The following is a 20412-nucleotide window of genomic DNA, read 5'->3' as shown; positions in this document are numbered from 1 at the left end:
GATTTGATTTGATTTGATTTAACACACACGAAAGGGTTCGTATCATACATTACTCGTATGAGCGGTTTAGCAAAAACTATATGCCTCACTTATGAATAATATATTACGCTAACTTAAAAACAACTTAGGAGTAGGATGTCAAAGAACAACCCATATCCGTAAAAACTATCTGAACTCTATTTTCCATAAAAACTACACGTTTTAAAATAACTTGAGGATGATACAGACACCACCATACCATAGCCCCCGACTACATGGGAGACAATTTTATCTCCCAAGATACTGTACACACACAAAGGACAAGGTTATGTCAGAAAGTGGTTATGCTGTTACAGAGGTCAAAGGTTTTGGGTTAAAGTCCTTCTTCTTTTCTGGTATTTCCTTATGGAACAAGTTGCCATCTTGTATCGCACAGACTAAGAAATTACCTGTTTTTAAATTGCTAGTACAAAGAATCTTTTTTTTTTTAGATAATTTGGCATACTTAGTTACGCTATTGAAAGGTGTTTTTTTTATTTATTTATTCAAAGATTTTCAGTAAAGGAACTATTTTAACTTAACCTCACATTTTATAAGTACTATACATATACTGTCATATTCATACTATATTATGATTATTATATTTAACTATCTCAACCTATAACTTTATGTTACTAAATTATGTAAAGTGACTGTGATACAACTACGGCATTATTTATTTTAATGCATAAAGACTAACTTTTAATATATTTGTGCAATTTCGATAACAGCTATATTATTACTTAAATATGCAATGCCTCCCTATGCCATGCCACCAAAACAAAGGACCACAATGGAAATAAGAGTTTTCTCTTTTTTGTGTCATCCTTGGTTTGATGTGCCTGTCATGGCTATTGATAATATCATGAATGTATAATGTTATTTACTATAAATGTTGTTTATTTTAAATGTCCATGTATGTGCATTCCTTACTGAAATAAATCTATCTATCTATCTAACCAAGACTTGTGCTTATTTTTTTCACTGTTGTGTGCTTCACAAGATGAATAGTGGAATGTAACCGTATTGGAAAGTTTGAGCTGCCCCCTCGAATACAACTCTCCAGTAAGGAGAATTTCACACACAACAAACATGGCGGTCTCTTTGAAAGAAGCAAAACACTTTCGCTCCTGGGAAAATGCGGATATGTACGAAGAAAGTGATGTAGCTCGATTGTGTGAAAGACAAAGTATCAATTATACAAAGCCTGTTCAGTGTACAAAATATTTAACTTTTTATTTGGCTTTGATCGGATTTATTTTGTTATTTTTTGTCGGATTATTGACGGGATTTTTATTGAGGGCTGATACAAAAGTACCACCTAAATGTCAAAATATTATTAGGCAAAGAAAAGATGGACTCGATGGATTCAAATTGCAATCAGTGCATAACAATATAATGCATTTCATTACAACTGAATCAGTGAAAGGAACTTTGAGGTAAGCTTATTCTGGATTCTAGACGATGAAATTATGCATCAAGTCAATTGTAACCACCCCCCCCCCCCCAGGTCCGGGGAATAGCAGGGACTTTGTTTTTTGGTCCAGCCTACCCCGGATAAAATCTCTGTCCTGTGGGAACGAACTGATGGTAAAATCCCCTCCAAATGACCCTGCACCCCAGGGAGCCTAGGTAAGGCAAATTCCCCGATATATTTTGCGCGAAGACAAAATCGCCGCATTCACCCGGCACTGCGGGTCACCTGAAAGATAAAAACACGGCCCATTTCTAAAATGCCATCCAGGCTGTTTTTAATGATGTTTATCTTGGTCCAATTAAGAATGACTAATGATGTAATGCACCAGACAGTTGTAACCAGTGCCCACCCCCCCTCCCCCCTGGGGGTATACCAGGGATGGCCAGGGGAAATGGGCCGTGTTTTTACCTCCCAGGTTTTGTCCTTAAGCCAGCAATAGCGGGGAATGGGCCTTACTTAGGGTTCCTGGGGTGTCAGGCATTGGCGGGGATTTTACCAGCAGTTGACCTCTGCAGGGAGGGGATTTTACCCAGGCTTTGCTGGACCGAAAGTCTTAGTTCCCACTTTTCCGCGGACCTGGGGGGAGGGGTGGGTGTGGTTACAATTTACTGATGCATAAATGTGTTACATGTCTTGTAAATGCTCAATGTGAACATTTTGATTTCCAAAGATGAAAAAAATATGAAATTTATATTCTGCTCTAAGCTTTGTTGTTGCTTTGGTATCAGCCAGGAATGGTAAATGGTTCTTTATGATTATCACATGTTAATAACAGATCTATATAGAATTTTAAAACAGAATATGTTTGTCAATATAAAACATGTTTGCATGTAAAGGAAATCTTACATATTAAACCTTTATTTAAGTTCAGTTTTAGATGAATCAATTTTCAGATTGAGGCTACTGCCATTAAAGTTTAATAAGCCATTAATTTAATAATTTCTCATTTTTTAATTAGTTTATCTACGTGTCACTAGGTCCATCTATGTATCATTTTCTTGTTTTAATAATATAATTATTTGTGTTGTTAAAAGGCTTTTTTTATCAAAGTTTTTAATTTAAGTTAGATAAATGATAAAACTGGTAAAATAAAGAGTTAAGTGTATAATAGAAGTTTGCTCAAATGTCATACATAATTGCATGTAAGAGTCAATATTTTTATATTAAAGTGTACCATCTACTGAAGTCAACCAAGTAAGGATATGTTGCTGTTTTGTACAAACTTCACATTAATGGATTAGAAAGTCAGTTTCGTGCACCTTGTATATGATCAGATAAATCTTTTAAGTGAAATGTAATCCTCTTGACTGTCAACTGAGTTTAAATGCAAACATTCCTGTGATTGTTTCAGACGTTTAATCAATACATAATCACAGTACATATTTTATTTTTGCTCATAATTTTGGTGAGTTTTTTTTTTGCAATGTAAGGCTTTAAAATTTATAAGATCTGTTTTCAAACAAAACTATAAATAAGTATTTATCTTTGTCAAGGTATTAATATTTAGTTTTCTCTTAGGTGACATTTTGTTGGCAAAGATGGACACCTTTCTGACATCCCCACTTGTTTTCAAAGTATAGTTGTTTATGACCAGTGACATTCATCATGAACAAGCAAATATTTATTGATACGTCAACTTATTGATTTTCTTAGCGCCACCTTGCCGATGGCCCGAGATGGCTATGACCGTCTGCTTCAAAAGCAACAATGTTTAAAATGTCTTTCTTTGTTTGTTAAATACATATATCAATTACTTTTTAACTTCATTAATGCTTAACAAGATATTTCATAAATATGTCGCCTTTTCTATCTCATTTAAACGAAGTTATATCATTTGATCAGTCTTCTCAATGTACATTCTGATTGGTTAACTTTAAATAGCCTACTGGCGATGTTTTGGTAATTGGATGACACGGTTCAATTATCGGATTAGGCGATTACCAAATTTTATAAATAGCTAATTGCGATGTTTTAACTAATGGGACAGTGGCCAAATTATGAAATTCTCGCTGATTGACAGAACAATGTGCTAAACTTTTCGGAGAAGTCAATGTCGCTTTGGTGATACAAATGGGCGAAGTCTGGGAATTTTAGGCCACCACTTCGCCCAAGTCGCCCCCTTGCGAGAGCCCTGCATTGTGAAATATATATCTATGAAATAAACAATATGTGGGGTAACTAAATAAAACCCTTTGAAATATTACTATCATATAGGAAGATTTCTTCTCCCTATGCAAAAACTGGTGGAGGGATTTTGTTTGCCTTCCTCAATCTGTGTAACTTGTAAGGTATATAAAGGTAGCAGGAATTATTATAATGTCTGGCCTCATCTCCTGTCAGACTTCTTAAAATTCATGCAGTTTTAACCAATATTCATTGTTATATGCACATTGCTCCCAGATTTCCAATATTTAACCACTGATATCTTTTGAACACTGTTTATAAAAGATTTCCTGTAGGCTATCTCTGACAAAACAGGTGAAAGTGTAGTCTGATTTATTAAAGTGCAGGGGATGTGATTTGTCCGCGGATTCGCGGAATTTCACGGATCTAATGGCCCCAGGGACACCCCCACCCCCACCACCCCACCCCCCCAAAAAATAAAATAAAAAAAAGATTTTTTTTTTTAATGATTAAAAAAGTAACTAGTGTGCTTTTGTTTGTTAGAGTTGATATCCCAGTTTGCATTCAAATTTAAAGTCAGAAGAACCCTCAAAAGAGCTTCTAAAAAGCCACTTTTTCTTTTACGGCAGTGTGCTTTTGACCCCAAAAGTGCCCCAAGAACCCATGGCCGAAATGGTTTCAGCCCTCCAGCTGCCAGGTCAATCACATCACTGAAGTGGCAGTATTAATTGTCAATTGTCAAAATTAATTGAAAATTAAGTTTTGTTTCTCATTAATCAATCTCTAGAGTATTTGGTGTTAAAATAAGGTTAAGTTGGCACTTTTCACCAATGGCATTCTTGATTGCACAGGCCAGTGTCATAATCATTTTGACATGAATGAAAGGCAGAGTTTCAATAAAATTTTGTGCAATGGAATATCGCTTACAAATGGGTGGATCATCTCTTATCAGATATTGATGTAATCTGTATTTATGTAATGTAATACCTTGACTGATCCTTTAAAAAGGTAATACCAAAGATTAGGATACGAATGGCAAGTCAGTATATTTTCGACTTAAAGTCTCAATGTCTTATAACATATACAAAACAAAATGTTCTCACATTTCCATTCAATAGCAGAATGTATTCTACATGTACATATGTTACTTTAAGAATAAACAGCCCAACAGAGTATATTAAGTAGGGTGTGAGCCAGGTTTAAAAATGACAGTGTGGTATGAAGGAGAGACAGGGTGCTGAAAGATAAAAGGGCACATTGTATCTGGCTGTGGGCTGTGAACGACTTGAACATCATAATAAGAAAGAAAATGTTAGGAATTGTGTTGATTAAAGAAATAGAAGTTTTCAACTGCCTTAGCCCAATTATGTAAAGTGTGTATGTGTTTATAGTCATTTTATAAGTTAAAAACAATAGAAATATTTGAGTCTTGAGCATTTAATTCTATGAAGGCAGAAGGGTGCCCATGCTGGTCTCCAAAAGAAGGGTGTTACCAAAAAAAGGAAAGGGTGTAGCGCCCTACCATAACTTGAGCTATAACAATATTAATTGAGATAATAAATTTTAACAAAGGGAATGAATATAAATAACTATCATGAATATAATATTTATATAATTTTTTTTATTTCATTTGAAAATTGCTTTAACTTCCTACTTAAATGCATTCAGACAACTTGGGTTAATTTGATTGTAATTGAAACGAGATGTACGGTACTGTAAAAGTAATTGTCATTAGGAAATGCCAATGGACAATTTTATATGCCATCTGTTGTGAAATGAATATTTAAATGGTTTTCTGGTTCTACTGTAGCCTACAATTATTGTGTGCATTCCTGCCCTAATGTGATAATTAAGTGCTATCATTTGTGCAATTATTTTGCCATTCCTTTGTCAATGGGAGACATTCATTGAAATAAGTAAACTACCAAAATGTCTTTACTGAAAACAGTAAATTAATGCTTAATGACACAGTGCCTTCATCTGTCATTTTGAATTTCTGTTCAGCAGATCAAATTTGACTTTTGTATGAACATGCCTGACTTCTAACACTAGGAGTTAATTCGAGTAATGCTTAAGTAATGCGAAAGTTTTGAACAAGTCCAGTTATATTAATCTAGAACTTGAGCAATTATGGTCTTCATCCACATTGCATCGGGCTGAATAGAATTTGAACATATTTTTTTCAAAAAAAGAATAGCGTTATAACTTATAAATAAAAACGGCCAGAACCACAACATTAATTTTGTTAAGCATAAGCTGCTTAGAATGTTCACAGTAAATAGTAATGTAATTGTCTCTAATTATTGAACTGTGTGTTAATGTTTTGCTTTATCTTTACAGAGTATTAGAGTCACTCTCTGCTGAAAAGCCTGGCACAAATCAAGGAAACCTTGCAGTAGCAGACTTCGTCAAAGAAAACTTTAAAAACTATGGCCTGGATCATGTGGCAATTAAGGAAAGTGAGGCTGTTGTTACCTACCATGATGCTAAAACTCGACTTGAGATCATTTTTGAAGAGGATACAAATAGATCAACGATAGATGAAGCTGATTGGCAGATACAGGGGTATGGGTTTGACCAGTTGACAGTGTTTGGAAGTGCACAGGTATGTCTTCTAAGTGTTTTAGTAGTTATCTAAATAAAGGCCCATTTGATTAGACTTCATACAACTAGCCCCCAAAACTACTCACAGCAGTTTGTAGGATCTTACATACAATTACGATTAATACTTAAGAAATGTTTCAACAACGCGTTCACACACTTCTTCAAATGAACACTATTTTATGAAAAGGCAAATATCTGGGCAACTTTTACATTTATATGAAGTTTAATGAAACTCGCCATTATAATCAAACTTCCAAGCAGTAGCTTTACTAAGATGCTTACTTGTTAACAAAATTTTGTTTTTATGGGTAATAATAAACAAATTCCAACTTATAATTATTGAATCATATATTGAACTCTTGTTTTATCTATTCTTAACCCCTTTTATGTCAGGGTCATCTAGTGTATGGGCACATTGGACGGCCAGTGGACCTCCTACGCCTGACCTCTGCCAATGTGACACTGAGGGACTCCATCCTCCTCCTTCAGCTGGGGGATGTATCTGTCATGGACAAGGTATCAAATTGGATACATGTAAATAATTATAATAATGTTATTTGAGGCATTAAGATAAAGTATTCAGAGCTACTTCCATAAAACCATGCAATTTGGTTTGAGATTTTAAATTTTGTCCTTTCACCCACAGTGCAAGCATTAAGCGTTTAAAGCATACAAAGCATTGGTCAGCCCTCTATCAGCATTTTTAGGGTCTGAGAGATGAAATTAATATTATGTTTGCATCTACATAAATGCATAATGGTCAATTGTACGGACAATATATTATTGTAGTGTTCCCATTTTATTAACTTTTAACTAAATGTAGTTAAAGAAACAGGACAGTGACTTGAGAACATAAATCAGCCTGAAGCTTCGCGTGAACTTTGTTGTTTATTCTTAGATCAGATAAAATAGTCCCGTACTCATAGCTTGAAGCAGAAAACCAGGCTAATTAACCCTTTTCTTCTATGGTCATTCAATTTTAAGTCAAATGAAATGTGAAAATTCAAAAGGATTCAAGAGGTTGTCTCCAATTAAATTCTATTGACGGTTTTAATGATGTTTCGCCTTTATTCTCATTCAGTGGGTTTTATGAAGTGAAAACTCAACTATGATTATCAGTCTGTATCAGCCGTCTCAGCTTTTGTACATGGTTTGATACATTATGTTTTTTGTAAACACTTCAAAGTTCATTCCAATGCAGATGTGTAACCATATTCAATTTAGTGTCAATTGCTATAACATAGTCTAGTGTTTGATCTTCGATGAAATACAGAAGTTTTGAAAAGGTTAAATTTAGAAAATAAACATTGGAAATGATTTCTTTACTTGCTAGCTTTAGAAATTGTAAATCATGATTACATGTTAAGATTTCAGAGATTTTGGGTATAAGAAACATTTGTAAAAAAAATCCTATTCTAATACTGAGTGAAAATTGTGCAGCAAAAAAATCATGTTCTCATATTGAGAGAAATCGTATGACAAATAAATCCATTTTTGATATCCACTTCTAATACTGTGTGACAGCGTAAACTTAATGATTGAAATGATAAGGCAAAAGAATATATTTCTTTTAACTATTGAGATCTTAAAACTGATAAATCTACTTCTAATACCAAGTGAAATTGAAAGCCATAATCTAGATCCTTCGCTTAGCAATTTGCAAAAATCACTCCCTAGCGAAGAAAGGTGACATATGAATTTAAGCTAAAATTGTCATAGGTTCGATCAACAGATGTACAGAGAGATAGTTATCTTGTTGTTGTTTCTCATTAAGTCAAGGCTTTTTGATATACATGTAAGTTGTCTTTGAAGTCAATACATTACAACAATATTTGGTAGAAATCTCTTATATCATAACTTTTGATTGAAATCAGTCTTTTTCTCACAATGAATATTTATTGACCATCATTCCTAAAATTTAAACCTCTGGTTTTTTTTTTATCAATTTATATACATGTGTAACAGACCGATAAAATATCAGTAGGTACCATCTGAAATGGTCAGTAAATGGAATCCAATATAATGAAAAAAATGTTGATATTTGTTATATTTGTTTGTATTAATTGTGTATTATAGGTCACTAGAGCAACAGAAGCAGGTGTTTCAGGGTTGTTGTTGTTCTGTCCTCACCCTGGCTGTTACCATGGCGAACTATATTGATGACATTGTCAGATTTGGACTCAAAGGTATGCCTCAATTAAGTTGTCTAAATTCCACTCCTGGTATAGAGAGATTTGCAAAAGTCTGTTGAGTTATTGTAGCCATTAAAAATATGACTTTAATAGGGTATGCAAAAAGTTTGTTTTCTTTTTAATTTTAATGTAATTCAAGTCAATGTTCTGAGTATTCTTGTACAATATTACCTACATTGACATTTATGTAAGCCAAAACAGGAGTGTGTGCTTGCTAAACCATTAGGGTTTTCACAGGAACTCTGAACACTATTTACCCATTGAATGACACCTGGTCAGATCTGTTGGAAGGTATTTTAAATAAAATATCATCAATGGAAAAGTATTTATCATTCTGTAATTTTACACCTTATATTGTAAATATTATTGAAAATATACCAAAAAGCACTGAGCTTATTAGGAATTTAACAAAAAATAATTATTGTTTTCAGCGTTGTCAAACACAAACAAATGACACCTCATTTTTCAAGTTCTGTTTCAAAAATAGCAAAGACAATGGTTTAAGTAAGGAATTAAGAACCTCGTATTATAACTTAGAAAAATATTAATTTTAATTCTACTGTTGAATGTCCTAAGGGCTAACGAATATGTTTGAAGTGTACATGTTATATAGATAGTAACATTGCTTTTAAGTTTTTGATGGTTGACAAATTTATGGTTCAATATAGATTGGATGAAAAGATACTAACAATTAAATTTTTTGATGCAGTTGATAGTTTTATGCAGTAAATATGTACAACCAAAATCATACCATATGTGTATTATTGTAAAGATATTTTTTAACAATTATTTGATACTTAAATAGGAGAAGGAAAATACACCTGAACATTTAAGTGTCTCATTTTATTGGTCAGCCCTCACCTAAATAGTATGGACAATAAAAAGCAGTCAGTGAGTTCTTTGTCAACTCACATCAAGTCTCACTTTAATGGCATTTTATTGCCGACTATAAATTATTTCACTTGAATAATAAAAAATGTAAATCTTGTTTTACGGTGGTAATTATCTTGGAATAAAACATGACACACGCTGACACAGACATTGAGTACAATAACGAAAGTTCACTAGATAGTATTCATACAGAAATGTTAGTGTGAAATTACATACGGAATATCTGATAATATCACACTTCAGCCATTGTATTTATTATTAAGTTTGCATTTCTGTCTTGTAAAATTATGAAGTCAACTGTGCTCTGATATTTTTGAATTCACAATAAAGGCATTATGTTTTGTTTATGAATTTCAAATCTAAGGATTGAAAATAGAAATTGCTAAAATGGTCGCCAATTTAATGTAATTTAAAATATTGTTATGCATTTTAAATTTGATGATTCATTGTATTATGCATTTAATTAAATAAAATAGTTTTGTAATTTTAGTGTTATTTTGTCGTTTATAATATTATCAAAATTAATTTTGAACAATGCTGGCAGACCTTTTGACAAGTAAAACCATTGTAAGATTTCCTTTATGATGTTAAGTTTTTCATGATGATTTACAGTGTAGAAAAGTCATAAATTGACTTTGTGGGCTTTGATCTTGATGGTTCAACACGCCATTGAATAGTTCATTAGCCTTGTTAGGAAGTTATTGCTGGTTTTATGGTTTTAGAATATGTTACTAAAGGTCTGAGTTCAAGAATTTATAATAATAAAGAATGTATTCAGTTTGTTCTGACCATTGGCCTTTTATAAACTGTTTCCCCTCAAAATTTGTTATAATTTTATTTTACCTAGCAGAAGAAGTTTCAATATATTCATTGATTTAATATAACTTATTTTGTTTATAGGCAATGTATTTAAAGGTAAATGCTGCCTAAATGCTTTCTTAAATTGAGTCAATAAAAGATAGAGTATACGTGTATTACTGGTAATCAGAATATGGAGTTAATAATGAAACAGTTTTTGCTAAAATCATTGTATTTCAAAGAATATTGCATCTGTTACATGAAGTTTCAGATGGCTAATTTCATACCACATAAAAGTGATACTCAAGCCCTATATGGCAATATTATTTCGATACCAAAAAACCAGCATGATATATCGCACAAAGGAATTTTCAGTGCTATCAAATAAACTTCCCTGGAGGTATTGCCCGGTTTATGTGAAAATATCACTTTGATGACAATGGAGGAATGTTTTTTGGTCCTAAATTATTTAATTGAATGCCGTGTTCACTGAGTATGTGTAAACCACTTCAGTTGAAAGGATTTTGTAAACGAATCTGCACATATTGTTATTTCACTGGCTACTGTTTCCATTTGCAATAGAGAAAACCATGTTGGTCAAGTCCCTTTTTTTCTTTTAAACAGTTATTTTACAAAAATGAAATTTCAGACAAAATCAAATAAATGAAATATTTATCTTCTATTTTATAAAGATTATATTTTCTTAAGACTGCTATCCTGTTTATATAAATGTTAAGGCCAAATATTGGAACAATTTTAGTGAAAATGAAAAACAAACTACAAAAAATACAATTAATTCACATTTTCTGTCATACAAATGCATACAATTGAAGACTTTATCATGATCAGGTTTTTAAATTTACATTTTTTTGCAAGTGTTCGTACATTCAAATTTAGGGATTAAATATGGAGTGTTTTCATTCTGTATTTTATTGCCATAAAGGTTTACGGTTATGCTTCAACAGGAGAACTTGAAGGGATATTCTCAAAAATGTTGCTTTCAAACACATTTCCCATTGTAAGAAGATTTGAATTGATGTTGTTTACAGCATTAATGTTAAATTATAAGGGTATTAAAATTCATATTACTGCTGTTATAATGGCACTCACCATGAAAAGTAAATATAGGATCCTGGCTTAATGACCATAGCATCCATAAACATTCATATCTGGGATACAGAAATATTTAATGACTGATGTTCTTATCATTATTCACCCTGAAAGGCAACATCTCCGTCAGTAAATGAGCATACCCTTGCCTATTTGTTGACAATAACATATTAACATAAACATTAAGATTAAAATCTTAAACATCAGAAACTGTCTGTGGAGGGACATCAGGTCAAATGGCCAAACTCTGGGATAAAGTTAAGCTGCCTGCTGTGTAATTGGTGAAGAAAACAGACTAATTGAAAAACAACTCCAACAGAGTAACATTATCATTTGTTCTAAAATGAGCATTTCAAAACACATAAACTCTGACAGCAAAGTTCATACCTGGAGTTTATGAATTCAATTATCTGATATATTTATGAATACTTAGTTATTATTGCTGAATTTTGCATTTGTAAGTAAACATATCCCTGCATTTTTTATGAAAAACACTTTCAATTAGTCCTTCAAACATAAATACACCCAAAACTAGCTCAATCTGACAGTCTGTGTTTCACTGCCTGTCATCCAATCGCCTGTGTGTCTGTAATTTTTAGGAATTTGGCCCCAAATCCCATTTTTGATTAACTGGACCAAATCATTGCATTTATATTGATGATTTGTCAGAAATGCCAAAACTGACACTTTTTAAACGAAGAAGTTTGGTCCCTCTAGATTAAACACTACATATTTTTCCTATACATTCTATACAAACAGACAACACCCTAACATTTCTAGCAATTCACGTATATGACAACCAAACATCATCATAAAATTCAGTTCAATCCCAATTGATTAAAACAATAATGTCGCATTTCTCTTAAGAAGATTTACTAATTTTGAAATTTTGTACCGTTTATTTTTCAAGGAATCCATGTTGCATCAGGCTGAAAGTCAGCAAGTTCTAGTTCCAGCAAAAAATATTAAATCTCTGTGATATTTATGGATTTTTTTTTCTCTCTGAGTGCAGGTATTGGACTGTTTTTTGAAGCATAACAACTATAAATTATGTGCACCACTCTGACTTAAAAAAATATCAATCTGAAGTACCATTCTCAACATCAAGGATTACATCCTGTTATTTTGGATTTGGGCGTTAGTTATAACGTACCTTTAAACAATTACAATACAGTAGTATGGCACTGTTGAGTAACGCTTGGGCAATGACCAATAAATATAATGTCATATGCAATATGTTTTTTTTTGCAGCTGAAGACTGGCAGCCAACCATTCCTGTGGTGGCAATATCAAACATCACTTCATCTAAACTGGCCACACTTGCTGAGGGTACAAGTCTATTTCCTGAAATATGGACAGATAGTGCACATGGTAAACACATTTGAATAAAATAAGTCAATTTACCACCATATACAAGAAAGATATAATTATCTGGGGGCTATATAGTTGTGTTATGACTAGGGATGGCAACGAGTAGTAAATTTGGTACTCGACTCGAGTCGAGTACTCAGACAATCTTTCGATTCGAGTACTCTATCATTGCAAAAATAGCTAAAATATGCCCCTTTAAGAAATCAATCCTCAGTAACGGTCGTTATTCGTTCGCTCGTTAGCAGTCCATTGTTTGGTAAAAGGTCTCTTATTGGTAAACAATAGAATTGTGTAGGTAATAGTTCTGCTATCAAAACTTCGCTAATTGACATTAGGTGATAATTGGAAATAGGGGCCCCTTTGCTTGACAGTTTGTAACTCTCAACTAATTTATTAGAGTCAATTGTGTACACAGCATGGATAAGAGGGACCTGTAAATTGTCCTCTTGGCAACTAACCAGATCCGTTACTTTCGTCTGTAATCGTGTATTTTGTGATTTTATAGATATTCTTCCGAGTACTCGAGTAGTGATTTAGTACTCGAGTACTCGGACGTTCGATCGAGTACTCGGGTACTCAGTTGCCATCCCTAGTTATGACATCATGTCACATCCCAAAAAATAAGATGTTGCACCAAGAGTATTGCACATTCATTCAGGAAACTTCAATGAAGTGTGTTTGCTGGTCACCAATAGCTGTGGTGAATCTGCCATTTCTTTCATCTCAGACTAACAAGAGTTTCTATGATGTAAAAATGGTCTGAAAATCACCAAGAGTTTTGCACTATCACACATGAAACTTATGTTATAGATGATCAACATCAGCATGGGCTATATTGTGCACCTGCCCATTTTTTTACATTTCAGTCATTAAATTCACAACTGGACATTCATTTTGACCATTCCAGTGTCAAGATGGCATATGGGGGTATTCTTCACGCTCTGGTTTAATGTTAATTTCAAATTATAAGGTTGCACTGCCCTTGCTTAATTTCTACATTGCCTGCTTTTGAACTGTTGAACACAGTTTGGTGTTTTTTTAAAGCTTTTATTGATTGAAAATCATACAGACAAATTATGACAAATATATTTAATGTAAATTAATGTTGTTGAAATAGCTGGCCTTCATTCACTTTTTCAGGTTCAAAATCCCAGAAAGTGAGTGTTATGATGGATCTATCAACTAGACGAGAGAAACTGCCGACAGCCAATGTGCTGGGAACGTTGTACGGCAGTGAAGAACCAGGTAACCAGGAATCCTTTCCAAAATAAAGATACTTGGTATTTGCTTCATATATATTATACCCAGTAACATAGTGGCGTCAGACAAACTTTGAGCATCTTTCAGTTCAGCTAAAATGTTGCATCTATTTTCATTATTCAATAGAAAAGGTCTTGGCATAAAAATCATACAACCAAATGTGTAGCTCAATATAAGGAAATTTGTAAGACCATACCTGAATTTTCATTTGATTCTGTAAACCAGAATAATTGTAAATAATATTAAAGTTATTTTTTTCCAGATCTTGAGCTGCTTATTGGTGCCAGTCTGTCTACCTCCAGTAGTAATGGCTTACAATCATCTCCCCTTGACCTGGTCAGTATAGCCAGCCTACTGGAACTGGCTAGGACAATGTCACATGTGCACCACACACAGGGATGGACGCCCAGACGAACGGTCAAGTTTGCACTGTGGGACAGGTCGTCAGGAATGGACACCGGACTTGCCAGATATATACAGGTTAGGAGTGTTGAATAGGCAATTTAGTTCAGTTTTTACCAATTATCTTTGCACAAAAAGGAAACATGTATCATAATATAAATTAAGCAAATAGATATGAGTTCTTAGCGCTGCTCACCTAGGTGACAGGGCTCGATTCCCGGCCTGGGCACATGTGAGTTTGGTTAGTGGTCACCAAGCTGGACCTGTAGGTTTTCTCTGGGTACTCCAGTTTCCCCCACAACACAAGACCACACTCTCGCGAACGATAGTGACTTAGAATAAGTTATCACAACTTTCTTCAGCAATCTTTGTAAAATATATAATGTTTTAACTAAAGATATAGGTCAAATTGTTGATGGATGAAGTAGGTTTCTTTGGTATGGGTAGCCATATAGATTTTACACTTGATTTGAAATTCACTTGATGGATGTGGGCGAAATTAAAGCCATAGTTATTCAAAAACTACAATTGTTAAGTTCATTAATTTTGGAAACAGTAGTACTTCGTTGTAAAGAGAATATGACAAAGAGAAATTTATGTAGTTTTGTTAGTTTTTTCCTGGTGGGTTCGTGAATTTTGAAACTAAAACCTGATGCTTATTATAGAATCAGTTTGATATGGCCTAATATGAAACATGCTAAAGTATATTTTGATGATTTCCTTGATAAAAGCCATTTCAAAAGGTCTATTAATTTGGAGACTATTAAAAAGGGTCCACACATGAACGACATCTTGTGGTCTACATGACTGTAGTTTTGTTCAAATGAAATGAAGGGTTTGTGCTAGATTCTGTTGAAAGCAAACAATAATTGTTTGAGCATTATCAAAATAAATATCAATATTAAAATATATGCAGAACCTACTTATATGTTTATTGCTATTTTTGTAAATGTACCTTTTCAGCATGTTACAATTTTCCTGCAAATAAAATAAGTAACTTAAGGTATTCCGAAATTCTGACATTTTGATGGTTAGTTATTGAATATAAAAACAATTTTCTTTTTCAGAACAATAAGCATATTTTGGGACAAGAGGCTGTAGCATACATAGACCTTGACCTTGCTGAAGACAGAGACGTGAGGAGACTGGATTCCAGTGTGGGACTGATGGATTTGTTGAGGATTATTGCAGACATGGTGAGAGGCTTGAAATGGTCAACATCTTCCAAGGAAAGAAATTCGAGATACTGGCATGGCGCTGGTGAACATATTGCAAAAAAAAGAAGTTTCTTAATGTATTTAAAAACTATGATTTTTATTATATTAAACTAAATAAAATACACAATGTTACCAATGACAGTGTCAATGCCAATCACTGTTGCTAGAATATTGTTGAACTGATTTGTGTCCCTTGGACTTTGAATAATGAATGTGGGTTTGCAAAGGCTATAGAATTGGGTAAACTTCTTGAAAAAAAAAACCCAGATGAATGTCGTAAACATATTTAGAACCATTGACCTTTATCTTGTTTGCTGTGGAATCTTCCACTTGGTGAAGGTTTTGTTTTGTTTATACGAATAATTAAAAACATTGAGTACCATTTCCTTTGATCTCAGCATTATTTTAGATAATTTTTTGGAGTTGCAATTCATTAAATAATACTAGAATGTATCATCATATTCATTTTGTTCTAGGTTCCTGATCCAGTTGAACCTGAATTCTCATTGGTTGAAAAATGGCCCTCTTACTTCAGCCAACAATATAATCGCCAGCCACTAGGCAACTATGTCATCAACATGGCAAACATGTCACCTCTGGCGTCAACTATCGGAATACCCAGTATATCCATACAGTCTCTGCAGGTACCATATTTTTAAAATATTGAAAAATTTTGGAAAATATTGAAAAATTTGGAAAATATTGAAAAAAGTTTAAAGAAAAAGTTTGAGGTATTCATTGTTTTGTCAGTTTAAGGCGTTTTATTCATATTTTGTTTTTTAATCATTAATTTTGCCATAAATAACTAGATTACATGTTACCAGGTCATGCTGAAAAAGCAACCATTTTATACGTGTAGCATTTTTCATTATTCTTGCTAAACTCTTACATTACCTTATTTCAGATTTTACTGTCAAGGGAGGCAAATGTTAATGACCCATACATCAGTGCAATAACAAGAGTGATGTCCCTTGTTGGGGTCCGAATCATTGATGACATTGTGCTGCCGTATAATCTGAGTGCATTTGTGAACTTCATAGACCTTAGGGTCAGAAACACACTTACACTGGCAGATAAATCACTTCCGGAAGAAGAGTTCTTGAAGAAAAACGGTAAAATATTTATTATCGAACACTTTTTGTTCATTTCGTATGTTTTCTGTTAAGGTCTATCAGAACAACAGTTGGGGCAATAGCCTGATGCCAATATTTATATCTTATTATAATCTACATAAGTAAACTTCTCTTTATTTACATGTAATTCAAATTTCATTTCTGAAAATGATCAAAATGAATATGATCTGTTTTCTTGTCAAAATTATGTTTTTTTCTGTAAGTGTACGACTGAAGTGTGGAAATCTGTTGTCTGGTGTTAAAAGTTACATGGTCATTCCTTGGTGTAACTACCATGCACATTGAAATATATATAGATTTTTTTTTTTCTGAAAATAAATGGACAAGTTCTGGAAATGGTAATAATGAGTGAGAGAGCGCAATATTTTTGTGCGCCAGTATGTATGCAGATATTTTATAACATTTTTATTGCAAACCCTTAAAATAGTTAATCAATGATAGTATAACATTTGTCTTAATATATATCCTATATTAAAAACATGAAAACATTGGGAAGAAAGAAATTGTAAATATGAGTGCTATGTCTTTTTCTTGTTATTCACTTGAACTGGATAAGGATAGATACCGACCTGGTGTCACTTCCAACTATCGTGTAATGGACAGCTTTTCAGGTGTTTGTCTGTAATGGTGTTTGATGTAAAATATCGGAGGCATTTCGAGTCTGTAGAATTTTACCCACGGGATATCCACAATTGACAAACCTTGTATTTATTTAACTAATGATATCGGACATCTGTAAACAATACTATCGAAATATGCAGGGAATTAATATTGTGCATGTACTAAGCATCATATATCTCATGCTTTGAAAACAAAATTTAAAAATAATGCATATCAGAAGTAAGACAAGATTTAAATATTTTCAAATTATGTTTCAGACAATGTTTTACAAGCATTGGAAAAACTGCAGCAGGCTGTCAACAATCTTCCTGCCTATGACCTGTGTTTGGTATTGACGCACCTCAACAATGTTAAGATGAAAATGGAGTCATTGTTCACAGATTGGAGGTACATGTCATACTGAAACAGATCATTTATATTGTTGTCATCAACTTTCATTTTGGGAGAAGATTGATTATGCATAGATACCGTATCTATTGAGTAACAAGGCCTCCAACCCATACACTTACACCAGGAACTCTGATTTACATGTATACACTAGCACATGACAGCCTCCAATTCTGTTGTTGTTGTCAGTCATGGAGAATCTGTTTGTCAATGTTAGTTTTTTTGTATGTTTGGGATTTCACGGTAGTTTCCGTTTTATTATTGTAAATCTTGTATAAAGTAGCAGAGCCAAACAAACTTATTATATCTCTACATGTAGTTGCAACCCTCTCTCTTTAGTGGATCTGCTGTTAGATTAATTAATTATACAAATAAATTATACAAATCAACAAAGTCTATGTTTTTATACTTTATAAGATAATTATAATACTTACATACATTTCTCTGATTTCCAGACAGACAGTGGTGAAAGGAAGCACTCACACATCTGTACTATCAACTGTTGCTGAAGCTGTAGATCTTTACAAATTAACAGGAAATACAGACTATTATCACAAAGCACAATCAGAAATCACCTCAAGACTTTCTGAAGCTATGAAGCTGATTCAGACCGTGCCTGCAAGTTAGCGTGTAAGAACAGTGTAGTTCTTGCTGAAGTGTATGAGATTATACCATGTCTTTCAGATACAGATGTATCCCTCAATGACTGTAATTAGCACTTTAATTTAGACATGTGTCTGATACTTTGACAGACTGGAACATGCTATTTGTATATAACTGTATATCTAGTCAATGTTAAACTGTTCTCTTTGGCTATGCCACCAGTGATTTTAGTATGTTACTAGTAAGAATGAAGTTTTGCTTGACTAAACCAATAAATTGGCTTTAGCGAGGGGGACATTTCAAAAGAGATCTTACTGAGTCGGTTTTAATCACAAAATGAAATAATCTTACTGTTATAACTTCATTACTTTGTAACATATTTGTGTGAACTGAACATCAACCAGCATTAAAAATGAACACACATTTCAAGCATTTAAATAGTACAATGTTTTTCCATTTGAGATTTTTGTACAGTTACTGTTACTGAAGTTGCTACAAAAAATCTTTATTAAAACAGGCCCCAGGGTCATAAGGCAGTAAAGAAAACACAAATAACAGCAATTTTAACACCAAGGTCTCTACACTAGCCAGTGTATGAACCACCGACTAACCCACTGTTTTTGTCAGAAGCTTTCAAAATGATTAATCATAATTTGTTCAAGGATCCCATTGGCGGGGAAATGTACGCAAACATTAAGTTTCTTCAACACTCCTATCCTGTTAACTGTGGTAGGGTCAAATCCACATGATTCAAGTGTTCCTATATGAACGTTGGTAATCCTCAAAGGACTTCTTTCATACAATAAGGACGCTGATTATCTGCTAAGGACTACATTCATACAATATGAATGTTGGTTATCCTCAAAGGGCTACTCATAAATATGGACGTTGATAATCTGTGAAGGACTATGTTCTTTTATTTATGTTTGCATTATTTTGTCTGTATTTTGTCTCATGTTATAACTGAGATGTTCTGACTGATGCCTGTACTTCTGCTTATTCTTACTCAGAACGCAGCCTACGTAAGACATACTTTCAATATTAATCTTAATTCAACAGTATTAAACTGTAACATGAATAAATCTTCTCCTATATAGAAATCTATTTGCACTCAGCCTCTCTCAAAAAATCAACACCGTCGCCATAAAGTCATCACTCATGTATTTGGAACAGTTATTTATTTCAACAACATGAATAAAGCTTGAATAAAAATACCAGTAGATCTAAATACTGTTATATTTAAACATTTTAAAAAGTAGTTTATGTTGATAATCAAAAGATAATAATAAAAGTGTGTATAAATGAGAACATAAGAGCATTTAATTCCATTGTGAAAAGATTTTCTACAATTAATGTGTGTTCCTTGTCTCTCTGTCTAGTAACAATTCATGTAATATGTGTGTTCCTTGTCTCTCTGTCTAGTAACAATTCATGTAATATGTGTGTTCCTTGTCTCTCTGTCTAGTAACAATTCATGTATATGATGCAACTTCTTTTGAAATGTAGTCAGTGATCAGATTTTTTTATGTCTAAATGTAATAGGTACATGTAATTATGTTTGAATGCATTATTTTCATTGAATTGTTAATTTGTTTGTTTTATGTGCAATATTTGAACTGATTTTAAATGGAAATAAAAAGCAACAATCAAAGTCGTGTACTTTTCTTCAGTACTTTGTAGTATTTTGTCCGCAGTATATATGTTATAATTAATGTAATAGCAATTTAAATGGAAGAATGGTGCTGTTTGTAGGCCTTCTGGAAAGAGGAGGAGCTTTAAGCTGTAAGGGGTACATATTTGTAAGCTGGAAGTGAATAGCCAGGCTTTGGATAAAATTTAAACTGATTAAAAGTTGGTCACCACAGATAGTAAAATTATGCAATAACCTGATATAAATAATTTCATTCAAACTTTTTTTACAATACGAAAAAACAAGGGACATGTTATAAATGTATTGTATTGCTTTCATTTAAAGCTTCCTGGTATGTAGGCGGGTCTGGACAGGCATCCTAGTATCGTGTATCGTCCAAATGTGTTTTTCTGTGAGGTAATGAGATAGGTGACAGTGCTCTGGAAGCATATCTACGGACAGTTGGATGAGCATATGGATCTGTTTTCTGGTCCATCTGTAACGATAGATGTGTAGTGGGAATGGGATGCATTGCATTAAATCATCTTATACTTCCCTCACCAAACCGAAGGTT

The 20412-nt window shown here is 33.2% G+C and overlaps 1 protein-coding gene across 1 annotated transcript; it reads left to right on the top strand.

The window, feature by feature from the left end:
- The first annotated feature begins 1104 nt into the window (after positions 1-1104).
- LOC128218941 (uncharacterized) lies at positions 1105-19850 on the top strand. The gene is made up of 12 exons (XM_052926716.1): positions 1105-1457; positions 5960-6224; positions 6617-6739; positions 8300-8409; positions 12466-12585; positions 13726-13830; positions 14108-14325; positions 15315-15443; positions 15941-16108; positions 16369-16576; positions 17476-17605; positions 18061-19850. Exons 3-12 carry the CDS (start codon positions 6720-6722, stop codon positions 18230-18232), a joined length of 1380 nt encoding a protein of 459 aa, XP_052782676.1. The 5' UTR covers positions 1105-1457; positions 5960-6224; positions 6617-6719; the 3' UTR covers positions 18233-19850.
- Positions 19851-20412: the final 562 nt, after the last annotated feature.

The sequence above is a fragment of the Mya arenaria genome, chromosome 15 (assembly GCF_026914265.1).
Source record: "Mya arenaria isolate MELC-2E11 chromosome 15, ASM2691426v1".
In the NCBI taxonomy this organism is placed as follows: Eukaryota; Metazoa; Mollusca; class Bivalvia; order Myida; family Myidae; genus Mya; species Mya arenaria.
Note: the sequence above shows the minus strand (reverse complement) of the source record. Positions and strands in the feature narration are given on the sequence as shown.

What these genes read in the sequence shown, in the direction of transcription:
- LOC128218941 (XM_052926716.1), top strand. Translation starts at nt 6,720, where the DNA reads ATGTATCTGTCATGGACAAG. An exon ending in GACTTGCCAGATATATACAG is followed by an intron (nt 14,326 to 15,314) that starts GTTAGGAGTGTT and finishes TTTCTTTTTCAG; the next exon opens with AACAATAAGCATATTTTGGG. An exon ending in TGAGGATTATTGCAGACATG is followed by an intron (nt 15,444 to 15,940) that starts GTGAGAGGCTTG and finishes ATTTTGTTCTAG; the next exon opens with GTTCCTGATCCAGTTGAACC.